The sequence below is a fragment of the Varanus komodoensis genome, unplaced genomic scaffold (assembly GCF_004798865.1).
Source record: "Varanus komodoensis strain SLA01 unplaced genomic scaffold, ASM479886v1 scaffold42, whole genome shotgun sequence".
NCBI lineage: Eukaryota > Metazoa > Chordata > Lepidosauria > Squamata > Varanidae > Varanus > Varanus komodoensis.
In genome coordinates, this window is record NW_025335972.1 from 6,315,760 (window position 1) to 6,343,389 (window position 27,630).

At 45.1% G+C, this 27,630-nt stretch overlaps 2 protein-coding genes across 6 annotated transcripts in view; one reads left to right on the top strand and one right to left on the bottom strand.

Moving 5' to 3' along the window:
• The first annotated feature begins 3,121 nt into the window (after nt 1–3,121).
• Nucleotides 3,122–15,350, top strand: LOC123029991 (adenylate kinase isoenzyme 1). Its single transcript, XM_044443482.1, has 5 exons — nt 3,122–3,182; nt 9,170–9,369; nt 11,444–11,557; nt 13,201–13,395; nt 15,223–15,350. Exons 1-5 carry the CDS (start codon nt 3,122–3,124, stop codon nt 15,334–15,336), a joined length of 684 nt encoding a protein of 227 aa, XP_044299417.1. The 3' UTR covers nt 15,337–15,350.
• A 1,695-nt stretch (nt 15,351–17,045) lies between these two features.
• LOC123029990 (KH-type splicing regulatory protein) overlaps nt 17,046–27,630 on the bottom strand; it is a 33,992-nt gene continuing 23,407 nt past the window's right edge. For 2 of the 5 annotated variants that reach the window (XM_044443477.1, XM_044443480.1), the window contains 11 exons: nt 27,389–27,487; nt 27,103–27,205; nt 26,423–26,523; nt 25,580–25,721; nt 25,323–25,483; nt 25,087–25,202; nt 24,235–24,323; nt 22,225–22,422; nt 21,086–21,163; nt 20,730–20,890; nt 17,046–17,607 (listed from right to left, as the gene is read on the bottom strand). In XM_044443477.1, the coding sequence (XP_044299412.1) occupies nt 17,599–17,607; nt 20,730–20,890; nt 21,086–21,163; nt 22,225–22,422; nt 24,235–24,323; nt 25,087–25,202; nt 25,323–25,483; nt 25,580–25,721; nt 26,423–26,523; nt 27,103–27,205; nt 27,389–27,487 (1,257 nt within the window). In that variant the 3' untranslated portion in view covers nt 17,046–17,598. Of the gene's footprint in view, nt 18,122–20,729; nt 20,891–21,085; nt 21,164–22,224; nt 22,423–24,234; nt 24,324–25,086; nt 25,203–25,322; nt 25,484–25,579; nt 25,722–26,422; nt 26,524–27,102; nt 27,206–27,388; nt 27,488–27,630 lie in introns of all 5 variants that reach the window. The other 3 variants (XR_006416009.1, XM_044443478.1, XM_044443479.1) reach the window with 3 other exon arrangements.

Below are 27,630 nucleotides of genomic sequence, written 5' to 3' on the forward strand. Positions count from 1 at the left end.
CCGTCGTTATTTGTTTTTTGTCACCAGGCGAAGACCTTTTTATTCAAGCGTCATTTTAATTGTTAATGTTATTTTTATTTTAAAGTTTTTTGGCCAGGGTGACTTATTTTATATTGTTAATTTGTTTTCTATTTTTAATGTATTATATTTTAATTTATGTTGTGAGCCGCCCCGAGGCTTTGGCGAATGGGGCGGCATAGAAATGTTTTAAATAAATAAATAAATAAATAAATATTTCACCTTAAAAAAATCCTACCCTTCCTGCAAGGATTATCCTATTTTATCCCACAACAACCCAGTGAGGTAGACTAGATAGAGTGAGTTGCTGGTCAAAATCATATAATCCACTTTGTGGCTCAGTATGGATTTGAGACTGGGTTCCTCAATCTAGAATGGGCATTTTCACAACTACAAACATGCTTGCTCCCAGCTGTGCATATAGAGAGTTTTGCATATCTCAGTACCTGCTTGGCTAGGAGAGCCAAACAACAGTAGCTCCTTATCTATTATTATTATTATTATTATTATTATTATTATTATTATTTCTATGCCGCCCCTTGCCGAAGCCTCGGGGCGGCTTACAACACAATAAGATACATTCAAATACAATAGAACATAAGGTTTACATAAGGTTTCCAGGTGGAATCAGCTATTTAAGTGAAAATTCCACTATGCTGGCCATTGGAAGCAATTTGTACAGTTTACTGGGTCTCTTCTCCATAAGAACATGGAGAACAAATTGACATCTACTTTCTTGTTGTCACGTGCCATCAAATTGTATCTGTCTTATCACAAGAAGGCAAAGCTCTCTGGAGAGAACAATAATTATGCAAGGGAAAGTCAAAGGCAGAAGAAGAAAAGGAAAACCAAATAAAAGATAAATTGTCACAGCCTGGAGTTCACAAGAGTTGATCAGGTCTGTCAAGAACAAGGCAGTTCATGTTGTTCTTGTTATATGTGATTATGCTTCTTTCTTATGGCAACCGTTAAGAATGAAGGCCCTCCAAAATGTCATATCTGTGACATCCCTGCTTAGCTGTTCTAAATGCAAGGCAGTAGCTTCTTTTATTATTATGGCATGTGAAGCCCTGCATGCTCTAGGACCAGGCTATTTGAAAGCTCACGTTCTCTTTTATGAGACTGCCTGCCTTTCAGCTCTGTAGGAGAGGCCTTTTTCTCTGAAGCCCCACCCTTAGAGGCACATGTGGCTAGGAAGACATGAGATCACCTTCTCAATGGCCATTCCCAGGCTAAGTCCCCATCAACGGAACCTCACAGGGAAAGGAAGTGATTTGGAACAAGGAAACAGGGAGAGGGGAGATGTAACAAGGAAAATTCTTTAGTCGAAGGAGGAGGGGCCTGGATCAGATAACAGGAGGGAACTGGCACTAGACAAAATAGCAGTACACTTGCTCAATGACCTCATGAGTATTAACTAACACAACCCACATAGAAAATAAGCGCTTTATACTACACATGGGAGGTACAAAGTAGAGTGAAGAACAGGTTTTGGAGTGACACATGGAATAGGCGGATGGAAAGATTGTAACCACCCAGTACCTCAGCAAATGAGGGAGAGGAAGAGGGAAAATGCGAACAGGGAAAGGGCATAAATATGAGATGTGAACATGTGCTCTGGGAGTTGGGAAGGGGAAGGAAACCCTCCAACTCCCTTTATTGCAATAAAGTTTCAAAATAAAAAAACTCTCTGTTGCCTGGTGCATTTTTTCTTCTGAGGAAAAGGAAAGAGTGTTGCTAACAGAACCCAAGCTAACTGTACTTTACAGCTTTTGAATATATGTGGTTAGCTGCATTGAGCATAATGTATTATGTCATCAGTGTACAGATGATACCTCAATTTACCTCAAAGCAGGTTACAACATAAAACTTTACAATACAACATGTATGCAGTTAAAACACAGAAAGACAGAATATGAAATGTTTCACTAAACAATATACTTTAAACCCAGAAAACATCATCCTCATAAATCATTTAACTCCAAAAAAACTAACACACAAAAAGCCTGAGTAGTAAATTGTAGTGAAAAGGCAGGATGTAAATTAAATAAGTGCAGATATGAATTTGTCTTAGATATAACTAGCTTAAAGGACAAGAGAGCCGGTGTGGCGTAGTGGTTAAGAGTGTGGGACTGGGACTCAGGTGATCTGGGTTCGAGTCCCCGCTCAGCCATGGAGCCAACTGGGTGACTTTGGGCCAGTCACAGGCTCTCAGCCCAACCTACCTCACAGGGCTGTTGTGGGGATAAGGAGGAGAAGGAGAATGATGTAAGCTGCCTTGAGCCCTTTGTAGGAAAAAGGCAGGATATAAATCGAAAAATTAATAAATCACAAGTTCACCTTTCTGTGAGCATCTGAACAGATACGGAACAGGATCACCCTGCGCCCAAGCCAGATGTTTCATTATTGGCATAACTGCAGGATGAATAGAATCTATGCACCCTTTTAACAACAGTTATGCACCAGCCACTTTTGCACACGTCCATGTAAAATCCGTATACCTGTTTACTCATGTCGACTGGTTCTTGTAGAAGAATTATGCAGCGAACTTAATGTATATACAGGACATTAAACAGACTGAAGTGAGACAGACCAAATCCTGAAGATGAGAAGCAGCAGAGGGAGGCCACACCAGGGGTCCCAGAAGGCTTCAGATCATCTCCCTGCCTACCCTTCCAGTATCTTTTCTTATCCGTTCTTGTCTTTGCTTCACTTCTTTTGCCCTGTGAGTCACAAGCAAAGGAGAAAGGTACTTAGATTGCCTCTGCTGCAAACCTAGATTAGACTTACATTTCCTCCAGACTGAACCATAAACCAAGATATGAATGAGACGGACTTTTCTGGATCTTGCCTCTCTCACCCCTCCTGTCCAACCATCCTCAGGAAGAATGTAACAGCTGTCCCATCTCAAAAGCAAATCTTGTTTGACCCAGCTTTGCCTTCCCCCATAAGGTCAGAAAATCCATGACATCAGATGTCTGTGACATCAGAAAGACAGCTCAGGGAAGTCACGTGCTCCCAAGCTGAAGTGGCCAAATTAGTTTTTTACAGGAGTACAAAGTTTGCTGGGCAGTGCCTGGAGGCCCTGGGTTGAGCCATCAGGATGGGAATCTGCCACGGCAGCCTCCCCCAGACCACCAAGCCCTTGAGGAGGGAGCTGAAAGGTAACTGGTCGCATTTCTTTCTGTTCTGTGCATGCTGTAGGTATTCCAAATAATCTTTCAGCAGGCAACCCAGGCAGTGGGCTTCTGTGAGGTTTTACTTCTAGCTCTGGGGCAGAGAAGGGCATCAGTGTCATCCTCCTCAGGACACAGTCTTCTGGAAACATTTGTACAAGTCTCAGCAAAATCAACATAAGCTTTCTGGTTGATCCAATATGCCTTCACCAGAGAATTCTTCCACATGGGCCTGATCTGTTCTCTTCCCTTTGGCTACCCTTAACGGAAACATCATCTGCACACTGAAGCACTTGCCCCCTCCCAGGCTGGTTCAGGAACAGAAATCACATTTTCATGTTTCTCCTACTGTCCTTGCACAAATCCTCTTTGTTTTAGGGGAAGCCCCAGAGGGGAATGGCCTGGTGCATTGTGCTCCAGTTTCACTAGGGAAGGAGAGAGCTGCCATTTGAAATATATTTGAGTCCACACAAGAGTGCACTTAAAAACAGAAGTGAAATTGGAGAATCACAACTTTGTCTAGAGAGCCTGTTTGGATGAAGGATATCACATTAACTGCAAGTCAAGTATTAAGAGAAAACTGGTATAAGATGCATTTTTGGTGGTATATTACCCCAAAAGGTATACAGAAAATGGACAAGAACTTAAATGGAAAATGTTGGAAATATAAAGATGGGACTTTGTACCCTGTGTGGGGGGCATGTGATAGAGTTAAAAGATTTTGATACACATGGAAATGCAGAAAATACCTAAACTGACTTTCCAATGAATGCCAACAATATGTTATTGAGTATTGTATCAGAGACTATCCCAAAGATTATGATAGAGTTATTTAAATATATGACAACAGTGGCAATAATATTAATTGTTTCAAAGTGGAAAGCCAAAGAGTGCCCAACTGTCAAAGATTGGAAAAATAAGTTAGCTGACTATGCAATGATGGCAAAATCGACTAATTATATTAATAAAAGGCCAATCAAAGAATTAACTTAGAGATGAAAAGTTTATTATGAGCAATGTGATTGTTTATTTTATTATTTTTTAAAGCAAAATGACTGTAATAAACAGAGCAAGCTGAAATAGACAAAATTGCCAAGGGAATTTGATACAAATCTGTCCAGTACAATCAGCCCTTGGAATCTGTCCATTAATACTTCATACAAATGTAATCCAAAAAAGAAAAAGAAAAAAGAAAAATCTGTGCAACAACAGATCCTCCCATCTCTTCAGATCCTCCGCAGCTTTCCCCATCCTTCCCAAACACCGCAGATCCACTCATCACACTGCACATTCCTCTAACAACCTTCTGCACAGTGTACTCCACCGGTCCATTTCTCCATTTGTCAATTGGTGAGGGCTTTGATGATCTCCATCCAGAATCACCTCCAATTCTAATTCTGACATATTCCCTGAAAGGCTCTCTGACACTATATTTTTAAGATGCATGAAAGACTGCTTTGATTCTCTTAAAAGAAAAATTCAATGCATTAAGTGATAATATCTTCATTCTGTCTAAAACTCAACCTAAGGAGCTCAGATGACTATCTCTTTTCAGATCTGTCATCAGCTTTCCAGCATCCAGTTCAGCTTTTCTTCTCACATTAATTCTCTTCTTCTTTGCTCCTCCCACCTCTCACATTTCTTCATACCTATAAGTAAACTACAATCTGACAGTGCAGCTTAGCTTAAAGCAGAAGAGTTAAGGGGAGGAGAGTCAAGAAAGAAGGAAAGAAGGGCGGGGTGGGGTGGGGGACCAAGGAAAGATAAGGGGTGAGGGAAGAAAAAGGACAAAAGAGGAAAGTAGATAATGCTAGTTAGTCAGCCTTCAGTCAATATTAGAATGATTAGTTCCATTCTACCTCTGTTAAAATATTACTTTGAATTAGTTAAGAGAAGACATTGTTCCAACTTTCATAGCAAGGGGCCTTGATTTCCAGTCTTCTTTAGGTCCAATAGGTGGAGCTAATGGTCTTCTTTTCATAATACATCATGTTTGTTCTTTATGATTATTATTTTTTATCCTTAAGAGGGGGAAGGACCAGTGAAAAACTCCCAAGTCCCACCCAAGAGATATAATTCTTCCTTAGAGCAAATCATGTGTAGTTTCCATCAAACACACCAACAAAAATCATCCAGCTCAAACAACCAGCAACTGCCTTAAAATGGTGATGAAGTGGGAGAGAAGCATCTCTTCCTCTGCCATGAGCTTCAGCCAAGGTCAATTTATAATGTCCAGGATTCTTGAGTAAAAATATCAGACAATTTACAGCTGCAAAATTAAGTAGAAGAGTACCCCTTTCAAAGTCCTTTCCAAGCAGAGAAACAGAAATGCCTGTTGTTTGGATCACAACCAAAATCATAACCTCAGTTGTCCAAAAAGCACCATTGTCCTTCTCAATTCAAAAAGCACAATTAAGCACAAAAATTCACCCAGCTAGTATTCTCATACCAAGGTCAGTTTACAGTATTCTTCATGCTTAGTTCTACAGTAGAGACATTAAACAGCTTTGCAAATAAGACACTATCAACAAAAGATTATCCATTTCAGAGTCCCTTCACAATATGGGACTCTGGAAATGCTTTAAGAATTCAAGCTGCATCAGTTGGTATGCTATTCGCTTGGCTAAGAAAATGTCATAATATAAGAAGAAATAATAAGAACTAGAAGAAAGATAAAAGGAAAAGAAAAAAAAAAGAAAAAGTGGGTGGGGGGGGGGGGGGGGGCGGGGGCAACTTTGTTGACTGTTTCCAGTACTAGCTTATCAGGCCATCTCAATGAAATCAGAGCTGCAGACCTAGAGTCTTGACACTCAATCAGAGAGGTAAACACCCCTCAGGGTGATTTAGAATCACCCAAACATGATAAGGCACAAAGCAGCAACAGCTTCCATTCCCCTGGAAGTCAGCAATGTAATTAATTGTTAAAGAAAATATGACTTTTATAAATGTCAGTGATCTCTATTTCAAAGTTAAAGCAATACAATGTATAGCAAATTTCATAGGCCTGACAAATTTTGATTGAGAATTGAACTGCTTGGATGGAGCTGTCACACCGATCCGCAATATAGGCTCAGAATCAGTTTCTTGTCAGGGCAAACAGTTTTATTTACAATTGAATGCGTGGATCCATGGGTGCCTAAAATAGGAACACCTCCATGTTAATTTCCTTAGGGTTATATAGAATACACAAAAGGGGAGTGAATACAATACACAGGAAGGTGATTGGATACTTTGATATGGATAGGAAAGTGATTGGATACACGTCACAACACCATAAAGAAAAGTTACATTTCACTCTAAGTAGATGCCTTTGACAGGCCTTCTAAATTAAAGTTATCTTGAACAGGCCTGCCAGAAAGGTTACATTTGTGAACTTTATAGGGTCAAGGAGGCACTTTGGCAAACCCATAAAATACAAAGATAGCAATTGACAGTATCCACTAATGGGGCGGGGTCATTTGGTCTTCACCACCAGACACTGAGGCCCCTTTGTGATCTGTTTATGGCAAGGCAGTGAGGCGGGATGATATACCTTGTTTTTCTGTGTATGGAACTATGACTGAGGGAGGGTTTTGCCTCTTTTATGAATGTGTTTAAATGTTGATGTTATGTGCAATATTTGTGGATCGGCCCTTGGCACCTTCTTTTTCTTCATTTCCCTTTTCTTCTTCTTGTACTTTGTGAAAATAATTTTTTAAAGATCTGGAAAACAACAACAAGAAGTAGGGAATCATGAGTGCTCAATAGATGTGTTTGAAGAAAAGCCCCTTATTTTAGAAATACAAAAAGAGATGCAACATGGAAGTCTTGAATCTATATATATATTAGTACCTTGATTGACAGTACCAAACTGGGGAAAATCCAAGTGATTCATGGGTGACACCCTGCCCGTGACCTGCCAGTTGGCCATCCCCAGCGGATGCTTTTCTTGCCATCCTTTCCCATATCCTTCTAGCTCACCATAGCCACACTTCAAACGCCAGCGTGGGCCACAGTCTCATTACTTAGACTGGCATTTCTTAGACCCGTGCCGGGTTGATCAAAACAGTACAGCACGACTCCACTCAGATGGTGGTCCGAAGGAAGCCAGAAGGGGCTGGGGAGGAGCACAAAGAGGGGACCCGGTGCAGGCGGGAGGCCAGTGTCTCAGCCCTTCGCTATGCATGCTGGCAAGGAGAAGGGAGTCAGAAACAGCCTCTGCTCACTGATATTGCCTTCTTTTCTCAGCCTCAGTTAAGCTGTCCAGGATGCACATTCCCGTTTGGCATCCGGCTTGTTTATGCCCTGGGTCTGGACCTCTTTTTCTGTGAGCCGATGGGCTGCTCATTGGAGGGGGAGCCATTGTGTTCTGCAGCAGCAAACACAGCAAAGAGCCATGGGAACCTTAAAGGCGAATGTGTTGATTCTGGTGTAAGATTTCATGGGCAAGATCCACTTCAGGGATCCAAGTGGTCAGAAGGGATTAAAGCTGGTGGTTCTGTGGAGTGTTGAGCCCTGAACCCAACAGACTTTCATCTGGACAAGGAAGGACTGCTATTCTGTGCTGCAACACGAACAAGGGGGATTTCCAACACATCTTAAAGACTGATGAATTTATTTTGACATAAGCTCTTATACTGGCACAAGGCAGCCTTCTCCACACAGGCCACATCCAGATGTTTTGGCCAGCAATTCCCATAATTCCTAGCAAGAGTCCATGCTGGTTGGGGATGATGGAGGTTGTAGTCCAACACATCTGGAAGTTGCTGTGCTGAGGAAGGCTAGCTTACGGCGGTGCAGGTAAGGGCCTGCTTCAGCTGCCCATGCAGCTGCCCAGGTGTTTCAAGGGCATTCACATTGCCGGCGCTTGACGAGGGCTGGAGGGAGGAGCTCATGGCCCAGTGCTGGAACCCACACACCACCCTGGACCCAGCGGGTATCAGACAGATTGGTGTGCTCAGTGCACACAAGGAAGCGTGGCCCTTCTTTACAAAGACAGGCACACCTGACAACCGGATGGCTTATATTGTCAACAAATAACAATCCCTAAAAGATAAATATGATGATGCTGCAAGAATAAATGCTCATCTCCCATCTTGCGGAGGATTGAAGAACGGATCGCATACAGACATGGCTCGCAAATGCGTGGGTGTGTGTATTTCGCCTGCTTCGGTTGAAAGGTAGGTGTAATTGATACAGTACATCAAAGTTCCTTTTCTCTCCATTTTATGGTTTTGCTTTATTGAAACTTATAATAAACAAACAAGCAAGCAAACAGCCCAAATGGATGGATACTCCATGTTTGCATGAAGCCATGCCTCCTGGCATAGGTGATCATGCAATTCTTTTCTGATTGCGTAAGTTCAAGGCAGCCAAACCTGACAGCAGAACAGTGGGCTGAGCAGACCATCGGTCTGACCCTCAGTGGAGCCCTTTCTTGCTGATGAGGCGCGATCACGACCAGCTTGGCAGTTCTGCACAGGATGCCGGACGACATGCTCTTGTGCAGTTCTGCTCTGTCCCGGCAGAGCTTGTGCCAGGGGACACGCTGCAGACCGTGTGTGGCCTGGGTTGGATGCGCTTGTCCTCTGCTCCGCTGCCATTTTGCTGAACATCTGTTCGCCTAACTTCTTTGCTGCTTGCTTCAGGGGCGGGGAATGTGTGGCCTGCCAGATGTTGTTATCCTTCACTTCCTATCTGACCTAGTCAGTATGGACAATGGTGGGAGGGATGGCGGAAGTTGTAGTTCAATAACATCTGGATGGCACCAGATTGCCCCACCTGGTTTATTTGGATTGTTCCGTTTTTTAAATATTGCCAACTCTAGCTTGTTTACTGCCTTTAATTCTCTTTTGGGAAAACAGGAGGAATATACGCTTTTTAAATAGCATAGATGCAAACTCTATGGCCTGGGGTGGCAGGGATACCACTGACAAATATCTGACGCTTGCTCTTAGTGCCATTTTTGTGTGCCTCTCTCCCTCTCTTTGCTGCAGAGAAGCTGCAGAGTCCCATCATTGTCTTTATGATAGGAGGTCCAGGCTGTGGCAAGGCAGTCCAGAGTTCCCGCATGGCCGTCAAGTACAATTTCTACCACATAGCTATCGGAGAGCTGCTGCGGGAAGAAAGCAGCAGGGCCACCAACAAGGGAAAGGCCATCCGGGACATTCTGCTCAAAGGCACTCTGGTGCCCTCGGTAAGAAGCCTGACAGCTCTCCTCTGCAGAATCCGTGTCCATCAGAGCATATTAAGAATACTGGACTGAATTTGGCCCATGCAGTTTGGCCCCCTGGCTGGTTCACAGCAAATCTGTTGAACTCTGTGAATGTAGAGGTGAAAAAAGCTAAAGGGAATTTCAGGGAGAAACTTACAATTACATTTGCAGAAGCTAAATCATGTTGCATTGTAAACACTTCATTCTCGTCTGAAAGTTCATGTCCTTCAAAATATTACACCTTTGGATTATTGTATGAGAGAAAAGTAGTAGGAAAATAAGTATTGTCTTTGAAAAGTTGATACTTAACTTTCGTGTCACAAGTCATCAACAAGATTCGTAGTAGAAAGCTATGTTGTTGTTGTGAAGTGCTGTCAAGTCATCTCCAGTATGAGGTGACCCTATGAAGTGCCCTCCAGAGGGTCCTGTTCTGAGCAGCTCTGCTCAACTGTTGTGAACTCAAGGCGGTGGCTTCCTTTAGGGAATCGATCCATCTCATAGCTGGTCCTCCTCTTCTGCCTTTGGCTTTCCCCAGCATTTCTCCAGTGAGATTTCTCTTCTCATGATGTGCCTAAAGTACAACGACCTCAGTTTCATTATTTTCGCTTGCAGGAAAGCTCTGGCTTGATTTGATCTAGACCCACTCATTCATTCTGTTGGTCCCGGGTATTTGCAAAACCCTCCCCTCGCACCATGTTTCAAATGTGTCCATTTCCTTTGTGTCAGCTTTCACTCCCACTCCCACACATAGTGATTAGAGATGCAATAGGGGGGCAGTCAAGGTTCCTGGAGGTAATTCTGTTGTCCACTTCTCTCACACTCTCAGCCCCCACTTTATGCAGAGCATCCAAGACAGAGATGATCAAGTGTAAGCACTTTGAAATTCCATTGATTTCTATTAAAGTCATCTCAGTTTGTGTTTAATTCTCCTGTTGAAATAAGTAGCCCTCAAAAGTGTTTTAACTTTGGATGACTCATGCCAGTATCCTTTAGATGAATCCCAACCCCATTTGAAAATTTAGAAGTTGGACTAGTAGGCTCTTGACCCCAGTTCGTACAAAATGTTGGCAAATCATGGATTACTTAATCAGCTTTCTGAGAGTTTGACTGTAGGGCTTTATGATGTGCTGTGCATGGTTTGAGAATTAAACAAGCCACAGTTCACCTCCAATTAGTTCTCAAGTTAGCTTTGAGTTGCTTAACAAATAAACAGGTTTGCAAATAAGCATAATAACCAGTTTCAGGCGACGTGGAGCCTCTGTGGCCAGGCCAGGATGACTGGGCAGCTGCACACTGAATGCAGTGTGTTTTGTGCCCAGCACGCCACCCAGATCATTAAAGGCGTGAGAACCTGATTGGGCAGTTTTGGTCATGGCGATGAAATGGAGCCCACCTGGTTCAGAGACAGGGCGCCGCTGCGCCTCAGCTGTTCTGGAGCAGCAACTGCTGTGGCCCTCATGGCTGGCTTCTGGGCTTCCCCGGGGCACGTGGGAACAGAATGCTGGGCTAGAGTGGGCCAGTTTGTTCGCATTTATGACCCCCCACCCCTTATAGTTCACCTGTTTCTGTGGGCTGATTGTGAAATGGTGTGGAATGGAAATGAGGTGAGTGTTGTACATTCAAGCAGCCCCCTCCAGCCCCGACAACTGGGAGCCAATGGCCACGGGCCTCCTCTGCCCCCTTCACATGATGTTCAGGCCCCTCTTTCTGCAGCTTTTCTGAGAGCCAATAAAGTAGCTGTCCTGGTGGATCATGCTGGTTCGAGGGATCGGCTGCCTTGGAAGGCTCTGCCCAGGTCTGGTTGTACAGCACTTCTTGGCCAGGCTGTCTTCTAGGACACAGCCTAAACTGTAATTGGAAAAACTGCTGATGTGGGGGGTGCGGTTCCTTCTTTCTGGACTCAAGTCTGAGTGGCTCCTTGCATGACTGGAATATGTCACAAAAATGTGGCCAGATCTACCAGCAGGGCAGATCAGATAATATGAGGAAGGATGGTCTCTTGCTTTTCTCTAGCAAAATGCAGCTTCTCTGAGGACCCAGATGCATGTCTCTCCAGGGCTTCATCGTGGAGCTGCTGACTGACAACATGCTAAAAGCAGAGAATGTCAGTGGATTCATTATTGAAGGCTTCCCCCGGGAAATAAACCAAGCCAAGCTGTTTGAGGAAGTTGTAAGTGCAGCTGTGGGCTGGGAGGTGAAAGGGAAGGGTAGCTTGACCTACGGCAAGGATGCAGGATGTGTGGCCCTCCCTGTCTTGGTTAGCTACAGCTCCTACTAGCCCTAGCCAGCATGCCCAGTAGTAAGATCTCATGAGAGTCATGAGCCAACAACATCTGGAAGCCCACAATTTGCCATCTTTGGCCTATGGGGAGGTGGGAACGGTGGTGGTTCATGGGCTGTGGGGATGGAAATCTTTCTCATAGCCCAGTGCAGTGCAGCCTTCCCCATCCTGGTACAATGAGCTGCTACCCCCTCCCATTCAGGAAGCAAAGTAAAATGGCTCCGAATAAGTAGTTGGGATGAAGTCCATGCAACTATCTATACAAATTTGCACAATAGCAGGGATGTGAGAGATACAGATGCCCAACTCGGATGGTGTCACGGGAATCGCCAGTAGAGCTGAAGAAATTTGGTTCTGTTCAATACTAAGCTTTCCTACAGGACTTGTAGTTCGCAAAGCTTTCCCTGCCACCCCCTGCTATTGGAGAAATGTATTTTCTTACTGCCACTACGAGGTCAGAGAAGAAACAGCACTCCAACTCTTTGCAAAATGCCAAACTCACTAAGCCAAGATGTCATTCAGTAGAATTTTGACACTGGTAACAGCTGGCTCCACTCTGCCCAGAGAAATTGGGCTTCTTAACAGAATGACTGGCTTGGCATGCTCACTGGCTCTCCTCCCCACCATGTGAGCCAGTTGTGCCTTACATGGGTTGCTATGTCATCTGAACCCAGTGAGGAATGCAGTGAGGGTGGCTTCCAAGCCACCCCAAAACCCACGGATGGGGAGATGGTGTGGATCAGGCCAGCTGGTTTTCCCTGCACTTCCAGGGCATCATTCTCAGAATGGGACTGCAGAGCTCAGGCTGCCTCCCATGCAGAGACATTGTTGGAGAGGGGAGAACTGGGCCAGCCCATCCATTCCACTCCTGAAGGCTTGAATTGGACTGCCTGTTCCATTCTTGAAAATGTGCCCCACTTTTCACTTATGGGTGGCCCCTGGTGGGCCTCTGCACCCCTCCTTGCTCTGTCATACAATATCCATGGCCTTCTCTTCTATTCACATTCATACTAAATTGTCTGGCATACTAACTTTGGCATCTTTCCCCAGGGATGGGCAGCTTGTGCCATCCAGTTGTTTTAGCTTAGTTTCCATCACCCCTTGCCATTGGCCCTACTGGCTAGGGGTTAAGGGTGCTGCAGAGCAAAACATCTGGGGGGCCACACCTGCCTAGCAGTGCCCGAAATCCTAGTGGGAGGTGGCCATTGGCTTGCGATAGAAACCTTAGTGGATTGCTCAGTGGGACGCCTGTGTGCAGTCTCTGTCTGCCAGGTGCTTGCAATATTGAAGGCAGGACTTCATGTCATGCGCATGGGCTTGCCAAGAGAATCTGGCTGGCCACTGACAGAAACAGGAGGCTGGCCTTAAGACAGGCCCTTTCCCACCAACCCAGCAATGCTCTTCTGTCAACATGTGGACATGAAGTGGAAGCACTGGAGCCCAGCTAAAGTTTCTGCCCCTTCCTGTCTAGAAGAGGTGTGCAGGGCAAGCACAAAACAATTAACAGCTGAGCTGTGCATTTCACATTACAGGTGGGTCGTTTGCCCAACATAGTTATCGTGTTTGACTGCTCTACAGAGACAATGATCCAGCGACTGCTGATCCGAGGCCAAATGGGCGGACGTGTGGATGATCACGAGAGAATCATCCGGCAGCGGCTGGAGACCCACTATTCGCTGTGCGAGCCAGTCCTCACCCACTACCTCCAGAAAAGCATACTCCGGAATGTAGGTTTCCATGAACCTGGCTGGGCCCCTGGCTTGTCCTCCCACTCTCGCAGATCCCAGGCAGGGCAAGGCCTGGCTGCTTGGCAGCAAGCAGAGCAGCTATGCTCAGATGCAATTCTGCTGTAGGCTGGCAGTCAGTACAGTCCCTTCAGGGGTGAAGTCCCTGCTTCCCAGAAACAGGAGGTTGTCTGCGAGGTTGTGCCCACAGCAGGAAGGGTCAGGCAGCAGATAAAAGCAGAGGCAGGCTCCACTGACCTTGCAAGGCAGGCATTCATGCCCCGAGGAAGTCTAGAAGAGGAACAAGGGAGAAGACCATGATATATCGTGGCTCTTTCCAGCAGAACAGGTTGGATGCACACTTAAATCATACTTAGAGAAGATCCATTTAAATCAATGAGACTTGTTTTACGCAATGTTATTTATGAATTGCTTATATTAAAGCAGTTTTTAAAAGATGTACAAAAACTGCATGACTAACTTGTTCCATTGATCTCAGTGGATCTAACTCTAAACATGATTCAGCTTGACCCTACCCAGTGTGGGTGAAAAACCTTAAAGAATGGGTTGGGGCAGTACAGGATCATTGCTTAGAGTAGCCATATCTGAAGACAGTTTAGCCATGGGTATTCAACCTACAGTAGAACAAGGAGAGCCAATAATTTTTTTTCTTTTCTTCCTGAGATAAGTAGCCTCATTTGCATTGGAAAGCAATAGTTTATACTATGAGATTATACTCGTAGAAAGTGAAAACCACATAGACACTGGAAAGGAGGCCTTCATTACAAGAGAATGGGCGCATGACAGCTTAGCACTTATATGGTGCTTTTTAGGGCTCATGGTTGTCAGTGACTTCACTGGGGACACTTTGCTGGTGGCAATGCCTTCGATTGAGCCCTCCCACTAGAATAGACCAAGACAGAGGCTGCAACAACAATATCCCTGGTTGTTAGCCTATTCCTCGGTCCCCATACATAACAACAGAAATGAAGTCAATTTCTTAAATCTCAATTTTTACCTTTTTTACATCTATTATTCTTGGTTCTGTCCCATACAGGGATGATCAAACTTTCCACAATCCTTATAAATATAAAGCTAGTTACTTTTTTCATAGCTGTTCTATCTTGAGAACATAGAGCATCAGAAGAATTCTTCCTAATGCTACATTTTGCTGTTTTTATTTCCTAAAGCAGAATTCAGGGTCTTAGCGTGCCAAAAGGGGGCTGTGGCACAACATTAAAGACCAGGAGGAATCCAGCAGAAGATAATTCTTAATGAATAAAAAAATTCAGGCCAGGCTGCTGCACCAAGCCTAAGTGTGTGCAAAGTTGTTTCAGATACATTTTTATCCTCAAGGTCAACCAATAGAATTCACAATAGCTCCAAAAGTGAGAGCAAACTGCTCTTTCAAAGAATGCATATTAACTGTCACAAGATGTAGGGATGCAGACAAACTTTTTATCACAATTAGCCATTAGTTCTTCATGGAACTTCACATTCAGAAGCATTCAGTTGCTGAGAGAAGCGAAGAAATTAATGAGCAGGGAAGATCTTGAAGTACTTCCCAGTTATCTGTGCCAGTATCCTTGTACACGAGATGTTAGAAGAGCATTTCCTGATCTGACCAAGTGGAGCTTTTTGATCAGGCTACATGGTTGTTTTAAGATAGCTTGTGTCTGGGAACCTTTAAGTTTTTATACACCTTTAAGCCAATCCTCAGGGCTTCTGTACTCAGGATATATTAACAGAAATGGATCAGCAATGAAAAGGAAATGTGCCCACCTCAGATTAGGTGTCCAAGAACCCTTCATTCTGTTTTTGTATTTACAGATCCTTGGAGACGAGCCCCCGGATATAGTCTTTAGCAGGTGCTGCAGTGTTGTTGATGATGTGATAAAGGCAGCTGCATCAACTGCACAGCTATTTAGTTCTACAAAGAAATAAAGGTTTAAAGCTGCTGGTCCATTAAACCAGCCCTATCTCACACACGTATATCAGAGCATCAATGCTGGTTTCATACATGTATGCATGTTATTTGATGGCTTATGAGAGGGCTCACACCTCATAATGTAAATACTCATTTGTCCAAAAAGTGAGACTGATGGTGCATTTACCACTTAATGCTACACTCAAGTAGTAAACATTAGTTGAGCAGTCCTTGGCAAGAAAGGCTTGTAGGCCACAGGAAGCAGCAGGGCAAAGGGGAAAAGCAGCTCTGGGGTTTTGGGGTTTTGTCATGACACCCTTAATGGTCTTTCACCCCTCTGGAAGTCTACCTTCTCACCATGTAGCTGATGCTGCTCCTCTTCTTCATAATTGCTATAGTTGATTACTTGGCAGGCGGAAAGCCAATGAAGATGTGGGCTGGGCCATCGCCTCCTCCCCTCTCCACGGTCTGAGAGAAGTGGTTGCACAGGAATGAAGAGAAGTGGGCCCAGAGGGTCAGGTTAGTGGGCCCTCTGCTGGGGTGTGGGCTTTTGGCAGCTGGCGCACCTGTGACACTGGTCAAGAGGCCATTAGGGCAGCAGCAGCCTTGCACAAATGCAAGGAATGATCCATTTCCAGCACCGTAGCTTGTTTCTTCAACAGTGGCTACTGCTATGACCCTCTGCTTTAATGTCTTATTCATGTGGCACATTCACTCCTATTCAAAGCTGTTGCTGACAGTACAGGCCTGTGTTTGAAAAGGCTATCCCCACCCAGCTCCATCACTCCTTCAGGGACTTTCTTCTCAGGTGGCAGAGTGGAGCATCAAAACAAGCGGCCCTGGGGGTTACAAAGCAGCCAAGGGGATATAAAACTGGCAGCGAAGCAGTGACAGTCCAAAGAAAGGCATACTCCAGTTTCTGAAGGGAAATATGTGAACTCGCAATGATCTGGGGACACATGCAGGAGTATCTAACAGACTTGGTCTTTGATGGCAACCCCTCCTTAATGCACCACAGCCAAGTCCAGAAGCACCAGGTGCTCAGCCCAGCAAGATGGGGTCTTTGACAGCAAAGAACTGAGGGTGCAGGGTGTCAAGCAGCAAGCAGCATCAAAGGAAAGAATCCATTAGAGCTGCCTCCCTAAAATAGTACCCACCAGAAGTTCTAGACTTCAAGCCCCACCAGCCCCAGCCAGCACAGCCAAAAATCAGGAATGCTGGGAGTTATAGTGCTAAACATTTGGAGGTCACCATATTGGAAAAAGCTGCACTGGAGGCACTTACTCCAGTCTTGCCCCTTCGGATCATCATGGAAATATGAATAGGTGTTCCTGTGCCCAGGCTGAACACTGGAAAGGCTGGGCACCACAGGAGGACATGTTCAGCCTGCTGGACAGCACCACTAAGAGGCTGCTCTTCCCCACTCACACTCAACCTAGTGTAAGAATCTGAGTCCTTTGCCCGGAGATCCTGATGAAGCTGAAGCGGAGCCTTCTGGGGCCCTACCTTTGGAAACACACACGGTGGCATCAGAGACTTTAAAACAAAAAAGCATTTTATTCAACAAAAATGCACAAATGCCTGCTCAAACTATAAAAACACAGGAAGCTCTTAATTCATGACCATTATCAGGCTTTTACAACAGCTATATTGTGAACAAACATCAGCTTCAAAAAACCCTATGGACAGAGAGAGAGAGACAGACACCACCCGGCAGACACAGGGGGATGTTTTGTTATCATTTATTTGTGAAGTTAAAAACGAGCGGTAAAAAGTAAAAATTGAGCATACAATTGTTTGTTTGTTTCAATTTCCTCTTGAACAGACAAAAACACGACAGATCAGTCCCAGCAGTGGAGAAATGGAAGGGCAGGGAAGGGGTTGTCTGAAACACCAACACCTTTGTCCGAGGAATGTTCCAACTCTAACTAAAAAGCAGAGTGACTTTTCCTTGTAAAATTTTTGAAACAAAACAGAAAGAAAAGAGGAAGTGTTACCCTGAAAACTGAGGTGTGTGTCAGGCAGGATGGGGTCTGGCGGCGGCGGCGGTTTTAGTCGGCTATCTTCTACAGCTGCTGGCTCAACATTAGGGGTTTGGAGATCTGGATTTACTTATTTTTTTAAAGAGAGACTTGAAGGCGGCGTGGCTGAGATTCCCAGAAGAAACCCAGCAATCAGAGCAACAGGCCAGCTCCCTTCCCACCCCGTCACTTCCTGCAGCAGCCACCTCTCTTTCCAAAACAAAAAGGTTCTCAGAGATGGGGAGGTTCACATTCAACTCACTGAGCCTGTTGAAAGGGGGGGAAAAACATGATGGGAACCTGTTACTGAAACAAGAAGAGTAAAAGCAATCGCAAGGCTGTATTACCATCATCACAGGGACAGAGTCTGGTATGCTGAAATCTATTTCCACTCTCCCCTCCAAGCTTGAATTTTATTGAATTTTGTTTGATACAGCAGCATAGAATCAGTAGATAAAATAAAAATACAGCATACGGAAAAGATGACAGTAGCTGCTTAATGTGCAAGCCAGTATAAGTTTCTGGACCATTAACATCTCATAACATTTTTCTATTCCAAACCTTAAATCTCAGCAGGCTCTTATGGTTGCAGATACATTTCAACTTTGTCAGCCAGGAAACTGAAGACAAACCAGTGCTCTGCTCATCTCTATGAAACTGCCCAATCTCCACAAGGGAGATGGATGAATGCTCCGAAAAAGATCAATGTATTTTGTAGAACTTACTCCTTCTGCCAGCCCCTGACACAACGGCTTCTCTCCTTCTGGAGAATCACCATTCACTATGGGAATATGAGAAGGCCTTCACAACCTTGCACATCACACAGATCTACCATTATATTGACTGTGGTGCTAATCCAGTCTAGCTGTAGCTGAGTGCCAGCATCAGTGTAAATACACAGACCTTGGCATCAGACAGAAAATTCAATGCCCTGACAGCTTCTGGGTTCAGTTGATAAAAGAGCATTTCTCATTTATGATGGTGAAAGTAAGTTAGAAAGAAAGTTTGAAGTAGCAGGAGTAACAGTGCATTTGATCTTAAATGTAGTGGGGTGGTGGCAAGTTCCTTAGCTTTCTACCAAAGGCTGGGAACAGCAGGATTGTATTTGCTTAATGTGTAGCTTGTGCAGGCTACAGCGATGGCATTTTTAAAGCTTCATAGCTTTGGCTTTATTCCCGTCTGATATTTGAAGATAAATCCTCTGCTGTGTTTGAGAGTGTAATCTGTGCGCTCCGGCTTGCTGTTAGAATGCAGGGAAGCTGGTGCTGACCAAAGCTGCAAAGGCAGGGTCACCTGCAAGTGGAACGAAGCTCCCATCTCTCCTGTGCTCTGCACTGTTCTTTCAAACATGTAGCAACTCTACATGCCTGCTTGCTCAGAGAGCTCAATGTTCAACAACTTGTAGATAGGGCTCAAGTTTCTGTACCAATTTAGTTTTCGCAATCTCACCCTCAAAAACTGTAGCATTTTTGCATTCTGCTAGCACATTCTCAAAGCTTTGCAATTATCTTAATGAAATATAAGAACCTCTAGGCAAGCAGTTTCCAAGCCAGTATCTCTAAGCTCCAACTAACAGTCAGTTGATCTTTCTGCTCGCAACCCCTTTGGACCGCAACTGCTTGCTGAGGATGTCAATATCCCCTTATATACTGGGGTAAGCTGGCATTAAAATATACTCCAATTTTTCAACTATGGAAGAGGCTCGGCATCAAATTATCACTGTTGTGTTGTTTGGCAATGAAATCCAGGCTCTTCAGTGGACTAGGGAGCATTCAACTGCACCATCCTGCTGCGCAGAAGCATCCAGCTCATACGTTAAGCACAATTATGAGAATCCACATATGTTGGAAAAGATACACTCTTTTCGGTACCTGGCTTGGTGGTGGTGTTGTTAGTTGTGAAGTTGCGTCCAACCCATCGCGACCCCATGGACAACACGACTCCAGGCTCTCCTGTCCTCCACCATCCCCCGGAGTCCACTTAAGCTCACACCAACTGCTTCAGTGACTCCATCTAGCCACCTCATCCTCTGCCGGCCCTTTCTTCTTTTGCCGTCAATTGTTCCCAGCATTAGGCTCTTCTCCAGGGAGTCCTTCCTTCTCATTAGGTGGCCAAAGTATTTGAGTTTCATCTTCACTAACTGACCCTCTAAAGAGTAGTCAAGGTTGATCTCCTCTAGGACTGACTGGTTTGATCTCCTTGCAGTCCAAGGGACTCGCAGGAGTCTCCTCCAGCACCACAATTCAAAGGCCTCAATCCTTCGGCACTCAGCCTTCCTTATGGTCCAGCTTTCACAGCCATACATTGCAACTGGGAAAACCATAGCCTTGACTATACACACTTTTGTTGGGAGGGTGATGTCTCTGCTTTTTAGTATGCTGTCTAGATTTACCATAGCTTTCCTTCCCAGGAGCAAGCGTCTTTTAATTTCTTGGCTGCAGTCACCGTCTGCGGTGATCCTGAAGCCCAGGAAAATAAAATCCGTCACTACCTCCATTTCTTCCCCACCTATTTGCCAGAAAGTGATAGGACTGGAAGCCATGGTCTTAGTTTTCTTAATGCTGAGTGTCAAACCAACTTTTCTGCTCTCCTCTTTCACCTGCATCATGAGACTCTTAGGTCCACTTCACTTTCTGCCAGTAGAGTGGTATCATCTGCGTATCTGAGGTTGTTGATATTTCTCCCAGCAATCTTAATTCCAACTGGTGATTCATCTAGGCCCACCTTTCTCATTATGTGCTCTGCATACAAGTTAAATAGGCAGGGCGACAGTATACAGCCTTGCCAAACTCCTTTCTCAATTTTGAAACAACCAGTGCTTCCATGTCCAGTTCTCACTGGCCTTGCTTGGTATAAAACCCAGTTTGAAAGTGCTTTTGACTGAAAAAGCAGAACACAAGAAGTCCATGTTTGGAATCCCTTCTTGAAGGGGAACAGATATTGTATTGCTAATTACAGAACAGAAAGCCCTTAAGATTTGCAGAGACCTCCTCCTTGGGTGATGTTTGCAACTGTTCTCTGCTAGAAAACTCGCAGGGTGGCCTCCTCTGGCAGTTGTTTTATTCCACGGACAACTGAGGCAAGCTCATTTGGAATTTAGCCCCAACCCCTCAGCTGGAGCTGATGATGCTCCAGAGGCAGACTTACTGCTTGTGCCTAGGCTGAAACCAATCTGAATTCCACCTGCCCCAGACTTAAGAAGAACACGAACTACTCCAAAGCCACTGGGCTAAACTCCAAAAGGAAAACAAGTTCAGCAAAGAAGCCTGATAGCAACTGTGGACCACACCACACCTCTAGTTTTCAGTAGGGGTGGCTCTATATATCCCAACTACAGGTACCTGTTGCAAAGCAGAAAGAGCACATTGGCTCTATGTCCTGCAACTCACCTGCTGTCCCTGCTGTGTTGGTGGTGGCACTGGACCACCGGCGCCAGGCGTCTGTCCATAGTAGGCAGCTTGTTGTCTGTAGTATTCTGCCCAGGCTGCACTGTAGTCTGGCTGAGGTCCTGGTGGTGCTGCTGGCCCTGCCCCAGTAGCTACTTGAGCTGCTTCCAAAAAGAAAAGGGGGGATGGCAATGCAGTCCTGTGCATGCCTTCTCAGAAGCAAATCCCACTGAGCTCAAGGAGACTTGCTCCTCCCAGGTAAGTGTGTACAGGACAGCATACAAGGGATGCACTCCATACGCCGTCTGCTGAAGTGCTGCAGCCAAGGTCCTCAAGGCAACTCACACCCTGAAACTCACCTTGCTTCTTATAATACTCTTCCCAGGCTTTTGTGTAGTCCTGCTGTGGTGGAGCTCCAGGCTGCTGGGGCTGCTGGCCTGTAAGCCGTGTAAAGGAGAAAAGGACTCTGGTCACACAACGCTTTCAGCTACCCATAACTCATCTCACCTATACGTTCTAAAAGGACGGTTCTTAAGCAGAGACTGGGTAGCTCGCCACAAGCTGGGATCAGCAGAACCAACAGAGGAGGGGCAAGATCTTGGCTGACATCACACTGAACTACAGAGGAGCCTGAAGCCTCCCAGAGAGCCTGTCAGGCTTTCTGGAGAGGCTTAAGGGGATGTCGATCATAGCAAGTACATGTCCAGATCCACAACTACAAGTCACTGCATTTAGGCCAACTCAATGGGGACAGGAAATGAGGGTGTCCAATAGGGAATGCGAGTCACCCACCAAACTCTAGAAGCAGACATTTTCTCACTATAGACAAGATCTTTAAATCAGAATACTCCTGAGCCAGACTGTGACGTGGTTCTTAGTCTCTGAATGACTTTTGCTTTTGTTTCCTTGCAGCTGATTTAGGAGAGACAAAGCTAAACAGCAACAGGAAATATTCTTCATTGGGAACCATGACAAAGAGACAAGATTGCACTGAAAGGAGCTGACCATGTTTGTACATAAAACAAAGCAAGCTGTCCGGCCCAGAAGGAAAAGAAAATCCAAACCAAGCAATAATTTGATTTAAACCATATTATATGGTTTGGTTTATCTAACCAAAGTGTAGGTCACCAACATTTGCTTGTTCGTACTCAGAATCATGACACTGAGCACCAGTTGACAGAATGTGGGCTGGTTTGAGAGAGTAACATTACTAGCACTCAAATTAAGCTTGGAACTCATATTTGGATTTGAGTCAGCCTTCCTCAGGGCTACTCTTCCTCTTGAGAAGTGTTCCCAGAGCAGATGCAGAGGTAGCTCAGTTAGGAAGAGAAAAAAATCCCAAAGCATTTCAAGGCAGCACATCATTTCTTTATCAAAGGGCATCAGAGAGAAAGCTGGTCAGTTGAGCTTCTTCATCAAGGAGCTGTCTGTAACCCTTTTAATGATACCATCACATGTTTCCACCAGCAAAATGTGGAGAATCTCTATCATCAGTTACCTAGCTTCTTGTAATACTCCTCCCACGCTTTCGTGTAATCTGACTGTCCTGTGGGGGGTGGCTGAGGTGGCTCTCCTTGCACCGGTGGCGCTGTGGGGGCAGGTGGTGCTCCTGGAACTGGGCCAGGGGGCTGCTGGTAGTAGTGCGAGTAATATGCTGCCCAGGCTGCATTGGGGTCTGCAGCAGCAGCAGCTTTGCCTGGGAAGGAAAGAACACAGAAAGTTGAATGCTGCCAGCCCCTCTCCTCCTCCTCTAGGTCTGAACACAGGAACAGCTGTGCTTGGCCAGATCAAGGATCCATCTAGTCCAGCAGGCTGTTCACACAGTGGCCCAAAAGCTGCCCACAGGATCCCACAAGCAGGACACAAATGCAGCAACACACTTGTGCTCAAGCCTCCAGGCAACTGATGTCCACGGGCTCACTGCTTCCGACACCAGAGGAGCCATCAGGACTAGAAGCCATTGGTAGCCCTCAGCTCCAAGAATGTCTCCAACCCCATTTTAGAACTGTCCAGAAAGTTGACCATCACTGCATCTTGTGGAAAGGAATTCCATAGTTTGACTACGTACTGTACTTCCACTCTTATCTGTCCCTGAATTTCATACAAACCAACTTCATGGGACAACCCTGGGTTCTAGCATCACAGGAGACAGAAACATTGTCTTCCTGCCTACTTTCTCCATACCATGAGTAATTCTGAACACCTCTTTATCATGCCTCTTCTTACTCACTTTGAGATTAGAACCCAGATCTGAGTCCACTTAACCATGACACCATGCTGGCTCTCATATTCTAAGTACAGGCACACTACAGATGTGTATAAGAGCAGCATGACATTGGCAGCTTTATTTTCAATTCTCTTTCTAACTACACCTAACACTGAGCTGACCTTTTTCACAGCAGCCATGCACTGAGTCAATACTTTCATTAAGCTGTCAACTACAACCCCAAGATCCCTTTCATGGTCAGTGAGGAGTAGCTCGGATTCTATCAGCTTATACATGAAGCTGGGATTTTTGCATTACTTTACACTTGCTCACATTGAACCACATTTGCCATTTTGACATCCATTCTCCCAGTTGGAGAGATGCCTCTAGAATGCCTCACAATTCCTTTTGGTTTTAGCCACCCTAAATAGTTTCATGTGATCAAACAAACTGGGCCACTTCACTGCTTACTCCTAATACCAGATTGTTTCTGAATATGTTGGAAGCATAGGTCCTAATAGAGATCCCAATGGAACTCCCACTGGTTACATCCATACAGTGGAAGAATTCTCCCATTTCTTCCTATTCTCTGCTTTCGATCTGTAAAAGAACCTCTCCTCTTATTCTGTGACTGCTAAGACTGCTCAGGAATCCTTGGTAGGGGACTTTCTCAAAAGACTTTTTGAAATCCAAATGGACAATGTCTACCCAATTGGGAGTAACAGGTGGCCAGGGGCAAAGAACCCTAAAAGGTTATTGAGACAGTACCTACCTTTGTGGAAATCATGTGGCTTCTTTTGAAGCAGGGCTTTCCTTCTATAATTCAAATTTTATTAATGCTTTCAAGGAATGTACTTGGGACTGGCATTAGGCTAATTAGCCGATAATCTCCCAGATGCCTTATAAAAAATTGGTGTTACACTGGCCATTCTCCATTCATTTGGTATAGAGGCTGATCTTAGGGATATGTTACATATTTTTGTAAGATCAGCAATTTCATATATGAGTTATTTAAGAATTCCAGGATGGGCAGCATTTGGGCTCAGTGATTTATTCATTTTCAGCTTGGCAAGAATATTGAGAATGTCATCTTTTGTTAGCACTATCTGCCTTAGTTCCTCAGACTCCCTAAGTTTGGGAACAGATATCTGTCCTGTACCCTCTGCTGTGAAGACAAATGAAAAGCATCCATCCAGCTTCTCTGAAATATCTCCATCTTCCTTCAACTCCACTGTGAATCCCAAAAGTGCAATGACATGTAAACAATGCTGAAGGTCAGCCACAGATCTGATACATACTTACTTGGGTCATGAGGAGCAGGAGGCTGCCACTGTGGGTAGGCATTGCCCCAGCCTTGGGGTGGGTACTGTGGAGGTGGTGGCCCCCCGGGACTGAAAGGAGGAGGAAAAGGTCACTGGCAGTATTTATGTGAGCAAAGTTGGGACCAGCTGGTCCTCTAGGACCAGGGCTGAAGTTATGTGACCTGCCAAATGCTAATCAAATTGCATCTGAAGTTTCCCCTTGCACTGCCCCCCACCACAACTAGTAAGGAACCGCAGGCCCATCTCTAGGGTTAACAAGTAGCAATGGAGGATACACCTACCTAAGGCCAGCTCTGACATCAAGAAGAGCTGAGGTGAGCAAAAGGAAGCTGCTGCTAAGCTTCATTAAAGCAGAATTTGCCAATGGAAACAAATAGTCTATGCTAACTCCCCAAAACACAAGTTAAGCCTGTGTTTCATAAGTTAGCATTTGGGATTATAACTTTTACTCCCAGAACAGTAATAACACAACACAGCAAAGCCATCTAATATAACAGTTGCCTTTAAGTTCCCGTAAGTGCACATCAGATGCCCTGATCTGCACCCTTCCAAATTCTGATATGTTTGTAAAAGCTGCCTTAAGGGCAAACATTTTGGCTCCTGTTCACACAGTTCTTGAATGATCTGCAAAATGGGGGAAGGCCTTTCCATGGCAGCTAAAGATTTTGCAAAACAGGGCCTTCTGTTTCATCTGGGTACTACACCCAAGCCTTTTGGAACATGGTGCATTTCAGCATACAGTGGGATCTCCCCAGGCATGCAAAGCTGACATTTTATTTCTCAAAGGAAAAGGCCAAAGGCGAAGGCACACAGGAGCAGCCTTGGTACTTACTGAGGGGGTGCACTGGGAGGGCCTTGATTGAAAGGCCCTGGGTTGAAGGGACCCATTGGTGCCGGTCCAGGAGGCCCGCCAGGCCCAGGTCCTGGTCCAATTGGGCAGAGAGGACCCTAAGGAAGAAAAAAGTCCCTCTTGAGTGAGAACTGCCACATCCAGAACATGGACACTGACACTCCAGGCTCGCTTCCCCCTCTGGGAGGCCTGCTATGCAGTAAAGAGCAGGTAACTACCTCAATCTTCTCCTCAATGAGCTGCTTGGCATGATCGATCTGCTGTGGTGAGCCACGAATGATGAAGAGTTTGAAGTTGGGGTCTCCATTGGGCGGTAGCTGCCGAGATATTTCTACAAAGGCCCCTGTCTGCTGATTTATGGCCTTTACGTTTTCCCCACCTGAAAGAGAACAGGAAGGTACCAATGCCAGGGACTGGCTCCATGCTTGCTCAAGACAACAGGGGCTAAGCTGCAGAGCATGGGATGCAAACTCACCTCTTCCAATAACCAGCCCACATTTGTGAGTGGGGATCGAGAAGGTCATCTCTCCTCCAGGAGGCCCCCAATTACCCTGCCCTCTGCCTCTACCTCTGCCTCCCGGAGGCATGCCCGAGCCGGGTGGACCTGGTGGGCCACTCTGCAAGACAGGAACACCATTAACTTGTGTGGAAAAGGGAAAATGGAATCAAGCCTTGAGGCAGCCTGTGATCATTACATGTACATTCACACACTCTCACACACTGGTATTACAGGTCCTCAAAGGTAATGCACTCTCAATCTGCCCATGCTTTCTTGGATACTGCAGAAGGCGTTCCTGAGAACAGATCCTAAAGATGGCTTGCCCACCACTGTTGCGATTCCCTTGTAATGTCAATGTTCAACTGTCAAGAAGGGTCATGTCTGTCCTAAAGTATGCTTTCAACCCCAAGGGGGACCAAGGAGAACATCTAAGGAGTTTGACCACCAGAAACCATCACTTGCCAAGATTCTGCAAGACAAGTAAACAATGGTTCCCCTGAAGGTACAGTGTCCGCAAATCTGCTGCAGAGGAAAGGGCATCTTTCTTTAGTGTATTTGCATCCTACTTTCAAGGAACTCAAGGTAGCTTATCCTCACAACATCCTCATGAGGTACATGAGATTGAGAGAGAGTGACTAGAACCTGGATCTCCTGGCTCCCAGGCCAGCACCCTAACAACTATACTACGCTGGCTCTTCTCAGGTAAATCAAGAGAGGTATCTCATGGATAAAACAGAACTGAAAACATATTTAAACAACTTGGTTGAATTATTCAGTGCAGTTTTTATGTGTACACTATGAGAAGCAGAGCATTCATACCCGGAGACTCTGGAGAAGGTCATTGATAATCCTGGCAGCATGTTCACATCTGTCAGGGGGACCCATGATATGGGCAATTTTCTCAGGACCCGTCCCGTCATCTGAAATAGGAACCGTAACAGGAAGGTTCACCAAATTCTGCCTTCACATTAGCATTCTAGAGCTTGAGCCACTGAGTACAGCAATCAGCAACAACCTGCAAGCAGTAGCTCTCACAAAAGCCAACACATTCATTCAACCTCCTCAATGACTTTTCCCTCCAACTGAAATAAAGCACTCCAATTCCATGGGAGGAGAATGTAACACAGACAAGCAAGCAACAGAGACATCATGCACACGTGTGCACACAGACACACAGCACTGGTACAGCAAACTAGGCCAAGATACAGATTTGAACACAGCAACCAACCCATTAAGATTTTGGTTATGCAAAGCGTCTAGGATCTCTAGGAAAAGTCTTGCTGCCTGACTATTAGCTCTAGAGGAAATAATTCCACGTGAACATGGGAAAAAAAGCTAAGAGAAATAGTTAACAAACATGGTAGTAAGGTCAAGCAAATAGGTGGAAGAAAAGCCACACAAATATTTGATAGGTCCAATGTTTCATCATGCAACATGAAAACAGATTACATGGAGGAAGGTGAGGCAAGGTGCAGTGACATGAGATCGGGGCATCTGACCTTGCTTGAACTGTATCCGAACCCCAGCATCGTTTTGTATTTTCTTAATCATCTCGCCGCTACGTCCAATGACTACACCAACAGAGTGCCTGGGCACAGGAACCTGAACAAGTGTGAAGACAACAATATAATAGTTAAGAACATTCAAATTTCCAAGCAATGCTGCCCACATCCCTTGTTTCCAGGAATGAATATTTAGGCATTTCTGGGACATGGAAGGAAAAGGATAATGGCCCAATGAACTACCTTTCACTGTGCCACAGCTAACCCAAAGCAATGCCCTTACATCAATTCCTCCGCCAATCCTGGAACCGTACTCATTTCGGTCACCAAATCCTCCCTGGTCCCGTTCTCTTAAAATGTCCATTACCATTTCACAAGCTTGCTGCAAAGAAAGATAAACATAAATTTTGGAATGATTTGGTCATCTTTCAGAATGATTGCTCTCAAAGTAGGCAAAGCACGTAACACTTCCACTGAAAAAGCACTTGTTGTTACACTGAGTATTCAAGAACCCATGGAAAAAGA